This window comes from Mauremys mutica, chromosome 6 (assembly GCF_020497125.1).
Source record: "Mauremys mutica isolate MM-2020 ecotype Southern chromosome 6, ASM2049712v1, whole genome shotgun sequence".
In the NCBI taxonomy this organism is placed as follows: Eukaryota; Metazoa; Chordata; order Testudines; family Geoemydidae; genus Mauremys; species Mauremys mutica.
Window position 1 is genome coordinate 130623349 of NC_059077.1, and position 18814 is coordinate 130642162.

Genomic DNA, 18814 nt, shown 5'->3' on the forward strand with positions numbered 1-18814 from the left:
GAGCGCAGCTGTAAAAAGCATGTAAAAGTTACAAGTTGTTCCAGTAACCTATAACAACAAACGCTGATGAGAACAGGCACAGAAGGGAGACAACTGAAGGGGGAATAACTGAATTACTCTGAGAAAAAAAAGCCCAAGTCACTATGACTCAAGGACTGCAGTGAAATTACGCTCGTTAAAAAGAGGAAATGTGGCACTGGAAGTTCATGAGCCAAAAGTGGTATGTCGGATATTAGGCCTTTTTGGTGGACATAATAATGAGGGGATGGGCTATTCCACCCACCACTCCCTCTTGGGGTCCTTAAAGAGAGATTTTGTGGGGAAAGAATGAAAGAACAAACAAAAAGAACAGATGGCTAGAATAGGCAGAGGCTACTGGAGCGAGCTTCACCATCATGGCTGCCAAGCCCACCATTTCCTGTCACCTCCGGCCTGCATCACCCTGATCCTGAGAAGCGTTGTGTGACCAGAACAGGCCAGAGAGGGACCCAGATGACATCGCCACCCCTGCTGGCTGCAACTGAATGTCAGCCCCCACCTGGGATGACAATTACCACCACCTTTGGTACCATCTAAGGCGGGATGGGCAAACTACGGCCCAGAGGCCGCATCCGGCCCTTGAGCTCCCGCCGGGGAGCAGGGTCCGTGGGCTTACCCTGCTCCGTGCGTACCGTGGCTCTGCGTGGCTCCTGAAAGCAGTAGCATGTCCCCCCTCTGGCTCCTACATGTAGGGGCAGCCAAGGGGCTCCACATGCTGCCCCCACCCCACATGCTGCCCCCACAGCTCCCATTGGCTGAGAACCGTGGCCAACGGGAGCTGCAGGGGCAGCGCCCGCGGACGGGGCAGCGTGCAGAGCTACCTGGCCGTGCCTCTGCGTAGGAGCCAGAGGGGGGACATGCCGCTGCTTCTGGGAGCTGCTTGAGGTAAGCGCCACCTGGAGCTTGTACCCCTCCCACACCCCAACCCCCTGCCCTAGCCCTGATCCCCATCCTGCCCTCTGATCCCCTTGGTCCCAGCCCAGAGCACTCTCCTGCACCCCAAACCCTCCCCCTAGCCCCACCCCCCCAGCCAGAGCCCTCACCCCCACCCACACCCCACACCCCAATTTCATGAGCATTCATGGCCTGCCATACAATTTCCATATCTGATGTGGCCCTCGGTTCCAGAAAGTTTGCCCACCCTGATCTAAGGCCTGTCAAACAAGGGAGATTTTCCTTCTAAAACGCTCTCCAGCCAACGGCAAAGGGAAGAAGGGATGTTGTACAAATAGAAGCCTTAGTTAATACTTTACATTTCAAAGGCTTTAGCTGTTTTTCCTTCTTTTCTGTATCTCCAATAAAATGTTAAAAGGCTCTTTAATGGTGTGTTTGCCATGGCATTAAAGCAAGCCGAGGTCTCTGCATGCCAAGCCCTGGGCCTTGTTTAACACTGTTTAATGTTGAAAAGTGACTGGGTGATGTGAACACCTTTAACTCACACATTCCATCTAAATTACTACAAAAGCAGCCATCCCAGCTCCCCCAGCCGGGGAATCCCTGCAGAACCGACACCATCACTCTCACAGGAAATGTCCACCTGCGGTACTCCTTGCGGTACTCCTCTGGCCCCTCGCTGCGGTATCTGAGCACCCTGTTCTGCGACTGATCCTCCAGGAGCCCCCAGGACTCAGGGGCAGCTCTTACCCCCTGGTACAGAGACAGCCCAGCAGCGAGCGGCCTTCCCTCAGTGTCTCACCTGTTTAGCCCCTGGCAGTAGCCGATGGCGGGATTCTGCCAGGAGAAGGCCAGCAGCACCCTTCGGAGCTTGGGGACCAGCTGGGAGGTGGGAGATGTGAAATGCCTGTTGTTGGTGAGGGTGCGGGGCAGGTCCAGCTCGATCTGCCGGGAGGCGGGGTGCTCCGTGCGCTCACACTGCCGCAGCAGGCTCTCGTAGTGGTGGGCGGCGTGGTGGTGGGACAGGCGCTGGGTCACTATCCATTTCCAGACCCTTTGGCGGTGCTCCACAGGGATGCCGCAGCGGATCAAGCCTTTCAGCTCTGCAGAGGGGCTCAGCTCAGCCATGTTGGCCCATCTCTCACCAAGAGGCTTCTCTACCGCCGTGTGGCTCAGCAGGTTGTTGGATTTGATCTCTAGGGCTTGGATTTTAGCCAGAAGCTTCCAGTCCTCAGCCTCGTATTTGGGAATGGTCATAAACCCGTAGTCGTCATACTCTCTGGAGAGGGCAGAGCAGAGCAGGGGCTGAAACCCAGGTGCTAGGTGCTGGACAGTTTGCCCAGCGGGCTACTGGTACGCAGGGCAAACTGAGTCAGAGGCAGCTACGGTGCCCAGCCTCACTCCTGCTGCTCTAGGCACAGCGGCTGTCTCCCTGGGCAGCGCCTGTGCGAGACCCAGCAGCCCCTCCTCCTGGAACCCCAGCTGCTGGAGATGGAAGGAGCCACCAGACTGCTGTCCCCCGAGCACCAACCCTTCCACGTGTCCTTCCAGTGTCCCCCGAGCACCAACCCTTCCACGTGTCCTTCCAGTGCCCCCTTTGTAACTGTGTTCAAACCTTAGCCAGCCTGGTCCCATGGGGCCCTGCTGGGTGCTGCACACGTGGTCCTACCCCAGCCGCTGACAAGCTGAACAACCAGACAGACCTTTGCCAGAGGCATGGTACAGATTTCCCTCGCCTGACTCCAGGGTTTGTCTTCACTGCAGCTACCCCCCCCTCCAGTATTGCCCTAACCCCTCCCATCCACACCCATAACCCTCTCACCCTGCTGCGGTGGTGCTTGACACCTAGAGCGCAGGAGCCGCTTTCACTCAGGCTGGTAACCTGCCCGCTTTGCAGTGAGATTGCAGACTAACCCATTCAAGTGCTGATGGCTTTCCAATGCCTTCCCACAATTCCCCCGTGTTCTCAGGACAGACAAGTTCTGCCACAGTTCACTGAAAGACTCTCAGAGCTGCTCGGCTCATTGCAGCACCAAGACCCAGAAGTCTGAGTGATACACCTGGCCCCAGTGAGGTCCCAGTAACTCAAGAGTGGGTTTGCAGTGCAGCTGCTCACACCCAGGTTAGGCTAACCTGCTGCTCACACCCAGGTGACCCTGTAGAGAAGACAGACCAGCCTCACACTTGCTCCCAGCCTCTGCTTATCCCCAGTATCCGTCCGCTGTGGAAAACACTTAGTTCCAGCTCATGGGAGATGTGTGCACAGAAACCCCAAACTGCCTGCATGTGATGGCTGCTCAGTCACTTCCCCTCCACAGCGGGGATGAGTCCTGTGCTCACCCCAGGCAGACTGCACTGCCTGGCTAAGCAGAGCGCCCCAGCTCAGGGAGGGCAAGGAATAGCAAATTCAGCAGTGAGGTGTGTACTGAAAACGTTATTGCTGATGGCACCTCATCTGGCTAAATGCACAGAACAGGCTCCATCGCAGGGGCCAGGGAGTGCTTTGTTTTAGGGATGCATCTTCCCATTCCAGAATCTGTAACCCACGCGTGACTGTCAGCAGCCTTGAACTGGGCTGTGGGAGACATGCAGATCCATCCCCCAGGTTGCTGCCAGAGATCCTAGAGCACGGGACAGCTGGGAACCTGGCAGACGGTGCTGCCCCAGGACTGTTCTGAGCCGAGGGCCCATCCCGTGACAGAGAGCCCTTCTGCACTTGCCGCATCCCTGCCACAAAGCAGTGATGCGCCCTCCTCGCCCACGTGCCCCTTACCTGACAGGGTTCAGCTGAAGAGCCTCCGCTGCTTCCTCCTTCGCATCCCACTGCAGCGCCTCCTGGATCAGGCTCTTCACCAGCTCGGTCTCACCGCTGGCCAGGTCAGGGGAGGCCTCCTGCAGCCTCCTCAGCATCATCAGGTATTTGCTCTCCACCTGGCAGCTGCGGGCTTGCAGGCGGGCACACTGGAAGAGAGCGTTGGGGGTGCCGTCAGAGTGGCTGTGCTGCAGATGCACAAGACTGACAGCCCCTGACAGATGTGTCAGCCATGAGCAAAGCCCACATGGCCTGCCCTTGCCCCTGGAAACCCCCACCCAGAGGCACGCAGCACCAGGTGTCTGCCCCAGCAGCTGCCTGCATCTCCCGTGTTCATGGGCAAGCAGTTACTGAGTCAACCGCATGCCACGGAGCGCCATGGAGGGTGGAAGGAGCAGCCACCGCAAGGCTGCTGCAGCGGGAAAGAGCCAGAGCCCTGCAGGAGCAAGGAGAGCAGCCCGGGTGCTGGCAGTGGGTCACTGCTGTGCAGCAAGGGGGGTGTTAGAGGGTAAAGCGGGAATCCACGGGAGTGTGTGCGCGTGTGCAGGACACTGCATAGGGAATTTTATTGGGGAAGGGGGCTGGTCAGAATTGCCCAGAGTGAAATTTGGCCAGGACACCTGGGTTCATACCTTGACCATTTTGAAGAGGCATCTAAAGCCTTACTCTGTCTCATCTATTCCAACTGCTCCTCTGCAGCTTCCCAGCCAGGCAGTGCTACTCCTCTACCGGCCAGGGACAGTACTAGTGACTCAGCTGAGTCTGAGACTGGCCACTGCCCAGACCAATAGTGAGAGACAGGCCTGCCCCAGAGAGCTCAGGGCCAGGCCAAAGAAGGGGCGGGAGAAAGGAAGCGTCGTTCTCCCAGATATACAGGTGGAGAACTGAGGCCCTGAGATGCTGAGGGACTCGCCCAAGGGCACCCCACGCTAGGAGCTCACTGGAGACATCTGCGCATCGGCTGCCGCAGTTAGGAAGGCAAACAAGGTGTTAGGGTGCATAGGGATGGGATGGAGAACAACATGGAGCTAACACAGTGCCATTATACGCAGCCCTGCCTCGCCGCTGTCTGATTCATGTGGGCAGGACTGCACCCCACTTCCACAGAGTCACTGCAGAACTAGAGGGGACCATAGCGGTGGAGGAGGAGAACGAAGGGCTCTGAAGACAGATTAACAGATTAACTGGGACTGTTTACTGTAAAGAGGAGATGAATAGGAGGGAGCACGACAAGAGTACAATCATGAATGGAACAGCAAAGATAGGACCAAGGGCTACTGAACCGGATGGCACCTGGGATGAGCCTGTTCCTATGTAAACCCCGGAGCCTCACGTGGCTCTAAGCTTGTGTCTGGCCTGGAGCTGAAATTCGTAGAGAAGCAGAAATTTGATTTTGCAAGACCCCAACTCTACTAATGCTTCATCATCCCTTGAGACCCGAACAAAAATTAGGGTTTGCCTGTATGTTATTTGGGAAACTCTTGAGGGAAGATGATCAGAGATCCCATGTCGAGGTCACCAAAATACAGAGAGAAGGGGTGGATGGGAGTCTACTGGGAACAAGACCCTTGTTGGCTTACTGTGCATCTGGGACCGGGGCTGGGTAGGAAGGGAAACTCCTGCATTGGTGCTCACTTCACAATGACTAAATGAACAGCTGCCATCTCTCTCCACAGCTCAGCTCACCTTCATCAGCAGGAATTTCTCCTTCTCGGCAATGCTTCTCCAGAGCTTCGTGACCTGGTGGATCTCTGAGTTGAGGAACTGGTTCTGAGTTCTGTAGGCATCTAGGTCATCCTGCCAGAAAGCAGAGCAGGTGCTCACATCAGGCTGCCAGCTGGCAGACAGCAGGCAGGCTTTTGCTATTCTCCTCTCTGTTTTAAATCCCCACAGAAAAACTAAGGAATGAGAGGATGGCTCCATAATTTAAGGTAAAATACATTACAGGGAGGGCATAATTCTCCCAAACAACATCAGAGACCCAGGAAATTTAGACGTAAGGCTCAACTTAAAAGAAATTCAGACACGTTCAGGTCTGAAATATACAGGTAGGGCACCCAAACCACCTTACCTCTGCCCTGTAATAGTGCATAATGCTTGGGAGATGCTGCAAGGAGACAGGCAGAGAGATCTGGGTTGGGTTCATTTTTAAGATCCAGGCCTGAGGCATTCCAGGCACCAACAACTCACTGCAGACAACAAAACCCCACTGTTGGCTGCAGCGCTTCTCTGTTGAGAGACACAAGCGTCCATTCTAACTGCACAGAGGAGGCTGGGAACTGCACGTTGGGCCAGGCTGTCTGAGGGGAAATGTGGTTTACACAGAGGACACATCTGGACAGACTGAGTGAAGGCAGCAACAGAGAAGGAGCTAAGGGTTGAATGGAGGATGACTCAGCTGAGTCTGGCAAAACAAGCTTTAGGCTACCACTTCCCCGTCCAGGGCCGGCTCCAGACCCCAGCGCGGCAAGCACGCGCGTGGGGCGGCCCTTTCCCGGGGGGGCGGCAGGCTGGGCCGGCGGACCTGCCGCAGTCATGCCTGCGGGAGGTCCACCGGAGCCCCGGGACGACCGGACCTGCCGCAGGCATGACTGCGGAGGGGGCGCTCATCCCGCGGCTCGGGTAGACCTCTCGCAGGCATGACTGCGGACGGTTCGCTGGTCCCGTGGCTCGGCTGGACCTCCCGCAGGCATGCCTGCGGCAGCTCAAGCAGAGCCGCCGGACCTGCGAACCGTCCGCAGCTGCGGGAGGTCCAGCCGAGCCGCGCGACCAGCGGACCCTCTGCAGTCATGCCCGCGGGAGGTCCGCTGCTCCCGCGGCTCGGGGGCGCCTCCCGGGCATGACTGCTTGGGGCGGCCAAAAAGGTAGAGCCGCCCCTGTCCCCGTCTCAAACCCTTCAAAGCACAGGACTGATATCAGCCCAGCCCTTGCCAAGTGCCTGCACTTTGGACAGCAAAGGAGCGGCACAAACCAGTCCCAGGCGCCTGCTGTACCATATACTAACGAGCCCTCCAGCTGCTGATTTGGCTGTGCCTGCCTCACAGACCTTCAAATGCTCAATCTCCTCCTGCTGCTTGTACAAGGTATCCGCGGCAACAGCATCAGCCTCTTGCACTGGCTCAGAGAGATTCAGGGCAATCTGCTCCGTGAGCTTCAGGATGACTTGCTGCTTGGCATGGTTTTTGTCCATCAGGAGCTGCACGTGCTTCTGCAGCTCCTCCACACGGCTGTCCCTCAGAGCCAGGCTCTGCTCCAGCTCCCTCCTGTCGCTCTCCAGGGCTTCCACCCGATTGCTGAGCTCCACAATTTGCCTCACTTTGTGCCGCACCAGCTCCAGCCGGTCTCTATCTTCTGCAGCTGTCAGGTACATGCTGGATGCTCTCTTCTCCTGCTGTGCAGCCTCCAGAGCCTTGTGAAGAAGCTTAACCAGCTCCTGCGGGGACATGGAGTGACTGTCACAGCACACGAACCACAGGCAATACAGCACCGTCTCTGAATGAGGGCGCAGCAGGCCTGGGGGTTCTGGTTAAGGGACAGGGCACTATCTAAGGGGATCTGGGGGAGACGTCCCCTGGGCAGAACACCCCATAGCTGCCTTTTGCTGAGATGTGGGCACTAGCCAGTGTCGGAGAACGACTTGCAATGCCTGTGTGTCTACAACAGCGGAGCTGTGCTGCCAGCCTGCCCGGGGAGCACCCAGCACGGAGGAGTCGCCACGCTCCATGGCCTGTACCACCCCAGAGGGGCTGTGCTGTTGGCAAGGGGATGCTGTGCATCCCACCTGGCCCCGGGCTGTCCACAGGCACCTTCCTGAGGGCTGACTGGATGCAGAGACCCAGGGCAGGGGCAGTGCACGCTGGCTCCAGGAATCCCCTTGTCCTGACAACACTTTCCCGGTCACCTCCCCTCCTCGGAGCAGGCTTGGACTCATGGCCACAGAGGAAGCTTGCACGGTCTGGGAAAAGGCCGTCGCCTCCAGGAAGTAAACTAAGGACGGAGCCAACTGCTCATCATGGGCCTGCTTCCTCTCCTACTGATACGGGTGTGAGCCCAGTGACCCGCCCGACCTGCGCGGGGTCACACTGGTGTGAGCCCACTGACCGCCCTGCCCCCGCCCCGAGTCACACCCGTGTGAGCCCACTGACCCCCCCGCCCCGAGTCACACCCGTGTGAGCCCACTGACCCCCCCTGCCCCGAGTCACACCCGTGTGAGCCCACTGACCCCCGCCGCCCTGAGTCACACCCGTGTGAGCCCACTGACCACCCCGCCCCCGCCCCGAGTCACACCCGTGTGAGCCCACTGACCACCCCGCCCCCGCCCCGAGTCACACCCGTGTGAGCCCACTGACCACCCCGCCCCGAGTCACACCCGTGTGAGCCCACTGACCCCCCCGCCCCGAGTCACACCCGTGTGAGCCCACTGACCCCCCCGCCCCGAGTCACACCCGTGTGAGCCCACTGACCCCCCCGCCCCGAGTCACACCCGTGTGAGCCCACTGACCCCCGCCGCCCTGAGTCACACCGGTGTGAGCCCACTGACCACCCCGCCCCGAGTCACACCCGTGTGAGCCCACTGACCACCCCGCCCCGAGTCACACCCGTGTGAGCCCACTGACCGCCCTGCCCCGCCCCGAGTCACACCCGTGTGAGCCCAGTGACCCCCCCGCCCCGAGTCACACCCGTGTGAGCCCACTGACCCCCCCGCCCTGAGTCACACCCGTGTGAGCCCACTGACCCCCCCCGCCCTGAGTCACACCTGTGTGAGCCCACTGACCACCCCGCCCCTGCCCTGAGTCACACCCGTGTGAGCCCACTGACCGCCCTGCCCCCGCCCCGAGTCACACCGGTGTGAGCCCACTGACCCCCCCCGCCCTGAGTCACACCCGTGTGAGCCCACTGACCACCCCGCCCCTGCCCTGAGTCACACCCGTGTGAGCCCACTGACCGCCCTGCCCCCGCCCCGAGTCACACCGGTGTGAGCCCAGTGACCCCCCCGCCCCGAGACACACCGGTGTGAGCCCAGTGACCCCCCCGCCCCGAGTCACACCGGTGTGAGCCCAGTGACCCCCCCGCCCCGAGTCACACCCGTGTGAGCCCAGTGACCCCCCCGCCCCGAGTCACACCCGTGTGAGCCCAGTGACCGCCCCACCCCCGCCCCGAGTCACACCCGTGTGAGCCCACTGACCCCCCCGCCCCGAGTCACACCGGTGTGAGCCCAGTGCCCCCCCCCCGCCCCGAGTCACACCCGTGTGAGCCCAGTGACCCCCCCCGCCCCGAGTCACACCCGTGTGAGCCCACTGACCCCCCCCGCCCCGAGTCACACCCGTGTGAGCCCACTGACCCCCCCCGCCCCGAGTCACACCCGTGTGAGCCCAGTGACCGCCCCACCCCCGCCCCGAGTCACACCCGTGTGAGCCCAGTGACCGCCCCACCCCCGCCCCGAGTCACACCCGTGTGAGCCCAGTGACCGCCCCACCCCCGCCCCGAGTCACACCCGTGTGAGCCCAGTGACCCCCCCGCCCCGAGTCACACCCGTGTGAGCCCAGTGACCCCCCCGCCCCGAGTCACACCCGTGTGAGCCCACTGACCCCCCCGCCCCAAGTCACACCCGTGTGAGCCCAGTGACCCCCCCGCCCCGAGTCACACCCGTGTGAGCCCAGTGACCCCCCCGCCCCGAGTCACACCCGTGTGAGCCCAGTGACCCCTCCCACCCCGAGTCACACCCGTGTGAGCCCAGTGACCCCCCCGCCCCGAGTCACACCCGTGAGCCCAGTGATCGCCCCGCCCCGAGTCACACCCGTGTGAGCCCAGTGACCCCCCCGCCCCAAGTCACACCCGTGTGAGCCCAGTGACCCCTCCCCTGCCCCGACTGAGAACAGCTCCAAAGAACATCCCTGGAGAACCAAGCATAACACGCTAGCAAATGGCTCGTCAAGAAGTGCTCATGCTAGCACCTAGGGGCTTGATCCAAAGCTCCCTGTGGTCTTTAGAGGGACTCTGGAGCAACAGTCCCCAGACCAGCCTCACCTTCTGAGATTTGATTTCCTCCGTCAGCGTCAGGACCTGCTGCTGCAGAACAGCCACGTTGTCAGGGGAGCTTCTCTCACGTGCCAACCCTTCAGTGAAGGCAGGGAAACCGCTGGTCAGCCACTTCGCTTTCCTAGGCCAGTGTGACCTGGGCCCAGCTCGTGTGTCCTCTCGGGCCTGCTTCCTGGCTGAGGGAGACAAGTGAGAGGAGGGGAGTCACTTCTCCTGTGGGAAACCAGCCCCCAACTCACTGAGCAGCCGGAGAATGACGGACACACAGTGCCAGCTGAAGTGCTGTATCTAATGTAGATACACAGGGCCCGGCCCCAGCCGAGCTCCATCGGCCGGAGCTCCGCTGGAGTCAGTGGGGCTATGCTGAGTTACACCAGTTGAGGGGCGCCAGTAATGGCCATTTGGAGGGAAGCCCGGCTGCCAAGCGAAGCCTGACCGCTCTGGTGGGAGGATTTGCTGCTCAGAACAGAGAGCAGAGAGCCAGGAGTGGCTGCTCTAAACTGCAGCCATTGGGAAAGTGCTGACAAAGCCCATGCGTGCTGCCAAGGTACCCCACTGCTGCAGGCACCAAAAAGAAAACAGGGCCAGGTCCCCAGCTCCTGCAAAGTGGTTTCAAGGGAGCTATGCCAATCAGTGCCAGCTGGGGAAGCACCCTGCGATGTTCCATAGCAATGAGAGGGAGCTGCTCCGGAGCCCTGGAGAGCAGAGCACTAGGGTTCAATGTCCCCAGAGGACATCGCAACCCTCCCTAAGGCCTTGGCTACACTTGTGAGCTACAGCGCAATAAAGCAGTCCCGGCGCCCTAGCTCACTCCCCGTCCACGCTGGCAAGGCACGTAGAGCACTCTGACTCCGCGGCTATAGTGCTGCTGGTTCTCCACCTGGGCGAGTGGAATAGTGTTTGCTGCACCCCCGCTGGAGCGCCGTGGCACCAGTGTGAACGAGGTGTTGCATTACTGCGCTCTGATCAGCCTCTGGAAACATCCCATAATCCCCTTAAGTCAAGTGGCCAGTCTTGTCATTGTTGTGAAATTGGCTGCAGGAATGTGGAAATGGCCTTTCAAAGCTCCGTTTCGGAGAAGCCGGGTGCTTATCAGCTCCAAGAAAAAGCAAACATTTACTGTTTGCTTTGAGTGAGTGAGAGAAAGGTGTGTGGGGGGGTGTTCTGAATTTACAAGACAGCATGCTGACACTCTCAGCACCCCAAAAACCCACTCTCTCTCTCCCCACATACACACAACACACTCCCTGTCACACTCCACTCCACCCCCACTCATTTGAAAAGCACACTGCAGTCACTTGCATGCTGGGATAGCTGCCCATAATGCACCGCTCCCAATGCCACTGCAAGTGCTGCAAATGTGGCCAAGCCAGCGCGCTTGAAGCTGTCAGTGTGGACAGACTGCAGCGCTTTCCCTACTGCGCTCTCCGAAGGCAGGTTTAACTCACAGCGCTCTACATCTGCAAGTGTAGCCATGCTCAAAGAAACCCCCGTCTCCTTCAACAGCTGGTAGGGCTGCTGCACAATGATTTTAAGATACCAGGCTGGGATACAGGCCACAAAGGGCAGTGAGGAGAAAGTACCTGGACATTCTGCCTCCCCTTCCACCTCTTGTTCTTCCGCCGGAATCCCAGGGTGCTCCGGGAATCCCTCAACACCCGAGATGCTTCTGCCATTCCCCGGGAGCTGCCTGGTGCAATTGTAGATTGTATTTCTGAAAAGACAAAGAAACCCAGGGAGCCCAAGAGCCAGGAGAGCCGTGGTCACTGAGACCAGCCTGATCACTGGCTCCTCTGGATCACCACGCAGGAGTGCTGCTCCTCACTTTGTTATGCAGGAAGGAAAAAGTAAGGCAGAGGGGAGGAGTTGCGAGAGGGGTCATTGGGAGGTACCATCGCTTGGCATAAGAAAATCCAGAAAAACATCCATCATAAGAACAGCCATGCTGGGTCAGACCAAAGGTCCATCTAGCTCAGTATCCGGTCTTCCGACTGTGGCCAATGCCAGGTGCCCCAGGGGGAACAAACAGAACAGGGAATCACTGAGTGATCCATCTCCTGCCAGTGATCATTGGTCCATTTTGGTCAATTTCATGGTCATAGGATTTTAAACACTGTAAGTTTCATGATTTCAGCTATTTAAATGTGAATTGTCACAGTGTTGTCATTGTAGGGGTCCAGACCCAAACAGGAGTTGTGGGGGGTTTGCAAGGTTATTGGGGGGGGGGGCTGCTACCCTTACTTCTGAGGAGCTGGAGAGCAGTGGCTGCTGGCCAGAAGCCCAGCTCTGAAGGCAGAGTCACTGCCAGCTGCAGTGCAGAAGGAAGGATGGCCTGGTATGGTATTGCCACCCTTACTTCTGCGCTGCTGCCTGCAGAGCTGGGTGCCCGGCCAACAGCTGCCGCTCTCCGGATGCCCAGCTCTGAAGTCAGTGCAGAAGTAAGGGTGGCAATACCATGGCCACCTTAAAATAACCTTGTGACCCCCCCCCCTGCAACTCCCTTTTGGGTCAGGACCCCAATTTGAGAAGCGCTGGTCTCCCCTGTGAAATCTGTACAGTACAGGGTAAAAGCACACAAAAGACCAGATTTCATGGTGGGAGATCAGACGTCACAGTCCGTGACGCATTTTTCATGACCCTGAATTTGGTAGGGCCCTACTCATCAGTGATCACTAAAAAACAGATAAAAAACAGGCCAAATCCCAGCTGGTGTCAATGGGCCGTAGCTCCACTGGCGTCAGTGGGGCCAGATCTCAGCTGGTGTCAATCGGTCGTAGCTCCGCTGGAGTCAGTGGGGCCAGATCCCAGCTGGTGTCAATCGGCCGTAGCTCCGCTGGAGTCAGTGGGGCCAGATCCCAGCTGGTGTCAATTGGCCATAGCTCCACTGGCGTCAGTGGGGCCAGATCCCAGCTGGTGTCAATCGGCCGTAGCTCCACTGGCGTCAGTGGGGCCAGATCCCAGCTGGTGTCAATCGGCCATAGCTCCACTGGCGTTAGTGGGGCCAGATCCCAGCTGGTGGAATTAAGCAGAGCGCCCCATAAGCTCTGACCATTTACCGCAGCTGAGGATCTGGCCCCAAGTCTTTCCTGTAAGTGAATGTTGTGCTAGTGACGGTGGCAGAAAAGACTGGTACAGCATAGACAGTAGGCAAAGCCAGCTCTTTCTTTCTTTGTCTCTCTTGCATCGCACTTGCACGTTCCCTTATTTGCGTCAATTTGTCTTGGTTACTGTAAGTACGATATATAGGGTCCGCTGGACATAGCCAAACTAGACTCCTAACAAAACCGGTACCTGGCTATGACAGCGACAGGTGCTTTGGAAATACTGAGAGGGAGAGAAACAAACCACGCAGCAGAGGCTGGATCTGAAGATAGCAGATGCAAGGACACGCTTATATCCTCAGGCTCCTAACAGAGTGTCTGTTTCTGCTGCCCACCTGACCCACAGATAAGAGCCCTAGCTAAACTACCATGCTGTGGGAAACAAATCAGCCTGTCCTACCCCACCCGAGATGTTCTCCAGTCCCCACAGAGCCTGAATTTGTGGCGTTCTCCTCCTAGGAAAACACAGTGTGTGGTCCCAATGGGCTGGCTGGCAGTGTTAGCCACCAGGACTGTCAACAGTGTTAGCTGTCGACATTAGTAGCTTTTCCCCTGACTAGCATTAGAGGCTCTAGTCTCCATGATCTGGTGCTTGTGCCAACCAGTGCCAACGGTGAATGCTAGGGCTCCAATCTCCAAAGCACTTACATACAGCCAAAATTTGGGCATGCACAGGCTTAGGCACTCTGCTGGATCAGAACTCGGGCGGTCAGGGCCAGGTCTGGCTCCCACCGTAGTCAGTGAGAGCTTTCCATTGACTTTGATGGGAGCTGCATCAGGCCCTTGGAGAGGCTGAAAGTCCATGTGCACGTGGGGCCTGATCTTGCAAAGGGCTGAGCACTCTGGCCCTGATCCACTGATGCACGTCAGCATAAGCTTAACTTCAAGCACTGAGCAGTGCCACTGGCGGCAACGGAACTGCTCACACGCTGGGGGCTAAGCACTTGCTGAATCGGTTCTAGAGCGCTCAGCGCCTTGCAAGGGCAGCTGCTTTGGGCCAACACTACATGACGACTCCTGTGCATGCCCAGCGCACCCGATCCAACGCCCACGGAATCAGAGCACGAGTCCCACTGACTTCAGTGGGTGTGGATCAAGCTCTACTGCGTGCACTCAGGCCCGATTGTGAGCGCACTTACTAGATTGTGCACATCACCATAAGTGCTCGTGCAAAAGGTGTATGGACACTGGCATTTAAAAAAATCCAGGCTGTAGACCTGCTGCTGAGATTTACTGGTCAGAGAGCCAGAGAGGGGACAAGGAAACACTGCAGAGAGCTTGCATTTCCTCCTGTGTGGTATTCACTCTACTGCGCTTGAATTCCCACGCGTCTGCATGAAGGCATTACCCACACGACACACTTCTTGTCTTGTGCTACAGTAATGCTCAAGAACGCCACAAGGCAGCAGCCCAACACACCAGCCACACCTCCACCGCCACTTACTGTAGTTCAGTCCAAGGGTGTTTGAGGGAGATGTTCTGGAGGGCAGCAGACAGCTGGGGAGCGGGCAGAGAGGCTGCCTTTAAACCTACCACATCTGTAGGGGTTTTCACAGGGGGCAAGAACCCCTCGCCTTCAGTGTGCACTAGAAAACCAGGAGAGAAATTAGATGAGCTCCCAAACCTTTGATCAAACTCTGCCTCTTTACATTGGGCATTAAGCCTTGTCATATCCTTTCAGCTCAGTCTGTATATCTGTTCAAGACAGACCAGAGGAAGCCATCCAACCTTCCATGTAGTTTTCTAGTGAGACAAGGTTGATGAGGTATGAGAGAGACCCGCTTTCGAGCTACACAGAGCTCTCCCTCAAACACCCTTGGACTACCAGTGTCACAGCTAAATATGAGATTGAACAGATAGTTTAGCACAGAGATGGATTAGGGGTTTGTGGGCCCTGGCCGGAGCAAGTAGGGGCCCGTTCCCACCTCTTCTGCCTGTCGTCCCCCCCCCAGCATGAGGCCACCGCGCCCTGACCTCGCTCCCTGGCAGGAGAGCTGGGTGGGTGGGAGGAGTCGGTCAGGGTATGGGGTGCCCATTTTTCCTGGGGGCCCCCAATTGGCCGGGGCCCCTGGCAGGGGCCCCATTGGCCCAGTGGCTAATCCACCACTGGTTTAGCATAAGTAAGTAGCACATAATCTATCTGTTTGATCTCATATTTAGCTGTGACACTCGTAGTACCTTTCCCAGACCTGAAGAGCAACTCCGTGTGGCTCGAAAGCTTGTCTCTCTCACCAATAGAAGCTGGCCTAGTAAAGATATTGCCTCACCCACCTTGTCTCTCTAATATCCTGGGCTACAACACTGCATCCAACAATTGTAGTTTGCTACACAGATAAGAGCCCAGAGGCCTGCAGATGCAAAAATCTTTATATTCATCCACTGCCAAGGTAACCTAAGTTGACTTTAACTGTTTACATTTTAAAGTGTACAATGCAGTAACCCTGAGTAAGGTCCACACAGAAGCCAAACAAGGAAAAAACAGAACTGTGCTGGCATCATTTCCCCCCGCAGACGGTATAATTTGATTGTATTTATACTCATAATGAAACTGATGCCACAGAGCCTGGGTTACTGGAAAAGACAGTGATAGCTGCCAAGTAAAAGAGAGACCAACACACATCTATGCCTCTTTTAAACAGAGGTACAGCATTTGCTGCCAAATGTTACCTTTTTTTTTTTTTTTAAAGCAGGAAAGTCTGCACCTGGTGACAGCTAAGCAACAGACTAGCCCCGAGCAGCACCCTGCACCAGTCACATGGGCGTAACTGTGTGATCATGTCCTGACACAGATTGCAAATGGAACAAAAGGTAGGCCCTTCAGTGCAGGCCTGGAGCCCCCTCAGGAGTTCCTAAGAACCGTACGGGGTTCACTCCAGGGAAAAAACAAGAGCAACTGTAGACATACTCTGAATGCCTTTGACCCCACCAACCTGGCTGCCCCTCAGACAGCCCCAGCTAGACACAGAGCCCAGGCTGTGTATGAAAGTCAGTCCCTTTATTGCAGATGAGCTAGCATTGCTCCCATGACAAAGGCCAAACGTTTCAAGCTTGGGGCCCTCCACGTTGGCACTTCAGTACCACCTTGAAGTCAGTGGGAGCTCCAGGAGCTCAGCACCTCTGAGACCTGGCACTTGTTTAGATGCCTTGTGTGAAAATGCTGGCCCAAAATCTCTGTACACGGATCAGATAAGGGGGAAATAGTTAACTCTTTAATACCTACTGGTTTCATGGAGCAGAGATTCATTCGCAGGCAGGGCTGCCACGGTGACGCTGTCCACAGGAAGCCCAGTCTGGGTATTACAAAACGCCCAACGCTTCATCTGCAGCTGCTGCAGCCAGTACATCATGGCCTCTCTGCTGACTGCCTAACATTACAAAAAACAGGTTTGATGTGGCTCTCTGAAGAGCCAGTTGCAGCCTGCTTTGAGGTCCCTGAAGAGCTGATCACCACCTCCCTGCTCCAGTCCAGCTGATGTTGGCCAGGCAGCAGACACCTGCTCCCAGTTGTAACCCTGATTCAAGAGGCATGGGGTAAATCCTGAACCCTGGTCTCCCAGCATACCGCCGATTGCCTACTACATTAGACGGCTGGTCTCCTTGTTTTAAAGGAAAAGCCTGTCACAGCTGGAGATTTCCGGCCCTGCTGCGTTGGGCAGAGAGTGATACAGAGGGAGTTGAAAGCTGTAGGAGCTAGTTTGCAAAGGCTCCATCCTCAGTAGCTCTCGTTGCTAGTGATCCTTTGCTCTTTGCCAGAGGAGTCCCACAGAGATTGGGATTTGACCATGGGGCTCTGCGGGTGAGTCAGGTCAGGCCTGGTGTCCTCAAGTCCCCAAGCACCAAGGAATCCTTTACTAAATCTAGGTGGGGAAAGAGAGGCTTGCGACCCCTGCATCTGACTGTAACTAGAGGTAAATGTATATGTTTTACAGGGGAAGTTCTAGGCACTTTGGGCAAAATTCAGGCGGACATAAACCCCAGCCAGTGCTACTGACTTTAACGGGACTGAATAGGGTGTTTAATTAGTAACCACATGCCTCTCTCACCCCAAATCGTCACAGTGAGCTTCCAAGTTGTCCCAGCACCCGTCCCCAAGCCAGGAAAGCTCAGCGTTGTATTAGAATGGTTACATCCTGGAGTTCAACTGCTCCTGACTTAACTTTCCTTTTAAACTCCTTGTCTGATTCTGCTCCCATTGAAGCCAGTGGAGTTATCCTGGTTTTACAACAGCATCAGTCAGTGAGAGAATCAGGCCCCAAAGCTAAAGGCCCGCATGCTCTCATGGTAGTGCTTAAACCTTGCTATTGAACTTTTACCTGGCCCCTTTTAATGCTGGCCCATTCATACTGACAGCTGCAATACTAGCTCCTACATTTCACAATAGCCAGCAGCAGTAGTTGCCTAGAAGACATTGTGCTCACCTTAAGGATAAACACTCTGCTTGGAGTTCTGATTTCAAAAACCCCTTCATCTGCTTCCACCTTGCAATCAAAACCAGCGCTGGAGAGATCAATGCTCCCCAAAGGGTTAACATCTTGAGCTGTCCTGCAGTACAGCAAGTGACATTTATTTTCATCATAAAAGAACCAACGAGACTTCCAGGCCTTGATTGGCCCCTTGACTCCAAGTTTATTTAAATAGCCACAGAGTTTTTTCCTGGGTTCTTCTCTGCTAGGATTGAGCTGTGCATTTCCCAAGTCCCTATGAGGCGACGATACAGCTCTCTCCTTCGCTGAGCCTGCATTACCGCTGTTATCATCTGAATTTGACTTAACTGGCTTGCCTGGAATTCCAGCCAGGAGACACTCTCCACTTTCAGGTTTCTTTTCCATCTCTTCCAGGGAAGATCTCCTATCCCTGAAATTGGAATTGCAACAGGAAACTTACTAGGTAAAGTATAATGGCAACTCACAAATACTGTTGAGAATTGATTTGTAATGGTCCAATATGTTCAAAACAGAGTGTTAAAGTTTGGCTCCTACGTCCATACGCCTAAAGTAGCATAAGAACGGGCATACTGGGTCATACCCAAGGTCCATCTAGCCCAGTATCCTGTCTTCCGACAGTGGCCAATGCCAGGTGCTTCAGAGGGAATGAACAGAACAGGTAATTATCAAGTGATCCATTCCCTGTTGCCCAGTCCCAGCTTCTGGCAAAACCAAGGATAGGGACACTGTCTCTGTCCATCCTGGCTAACAGCCACTGATAGACCTATCCTCCATGAATTAATCTAGTTATTTTTTTAACTTTGTTATAGTCTTGGCCTTCACAACATCCTCTGGCAAAGGGTTCCACAGGTTGACTGTGTTGTGTGAAGAAATACTTCTTTTTGTTTGTTTTAAACCTGCTGCCTATTAATTTCATTGGGTGACCCCTAGTTCTTGTGTTAGGAGAAGGAGTAAATACTTCTGTATTTGCTTTCTCCACACCAGCTGTGATTTTATAGACCTCAATCAGATCCCCCCTTAGTCGTCTCTTTCCAAAGCTAAAAAGTCCCCATCTTATTAACCTCTCCTCACATGGAAGCTGTTCCATACCCCTAATCATTTGTTTGTCTGACTTCCAAAGGTGCTGACTTTAACCTTTGACTTCACCTTCCCCATCGCCTTTCCTCTAGCATCCATTCATCTTGCCATTCCCTTTTCCACTCTGAAGTCAGAGTGGGCTGACAGGAGAGAAGTGACATCACGACACTGTGAGCTTTAGAAGTGAACATACTAGACACAGTATCTTGGCAGGTCGAAGCAGAAATGTGGCAGATGTGGCAATTTCCTGTCATATTCTTGACAAACCTTACAGAGTTCAGTTTAAGAATCTCTGACAGTGTGACTTGCCTAAAGGCCAACAACAGGGTTCACTGTTGTATAACAGCAACTCCTAACAGGCCTGACAAACTCACTACATCTAGCACACCACTTTTGCGAAAACAAAA

General features: G+C 55.9%; 1 protein-coding gene across 4 annotated transcripts in view; it reads right to left on the reverse strand.

Moving 5' to 3' along the window:
* TBC1D2 (TBC1 domain family member 2) overlaps nt 1-18814 on the reverse strand; it is a 37438-nt gene that overhangs the window by 11943 nt on the left and 6681 nt on the right. For all 4 annotated transcript variants that reach the window (XM_045021719.1, XM_045021721.1, XM_045021723.1 and 1 more), the window contains 9 exons: nt 17304-17739; nt 16106-16250; nt 14330-14471; nt 11368-11498; nt 9773-9960; nt 6792-7178; nt 5432-5542; nt 3707-3894; nt 1736-2212 (listed from right to left, as the gene is read on the reverse strand). In XM_045021719.1, the coding sequence (XP_044877654.1) occupies nt 1736-2212; nt 3707-3894; nt 5432-5542; nt 6792-7178; nt 9773-9960; nt 11368-11498; nt 14330-14471; nt 16106-16250; nt 17304-17714 (2180 nt within the window). In that variant the 5' untranslated portion in view covers nt 17715-17739. The remainder of the gene's footprint in view (nt 1-1735; nt 2213-3706; nt 3895-5431; nt 5543-6791; nt 7179-9772; nt 9961-11367; nt 11499-14329; nt 14472-16105; nt 16251-17303; nt 17740-18814) is intronic.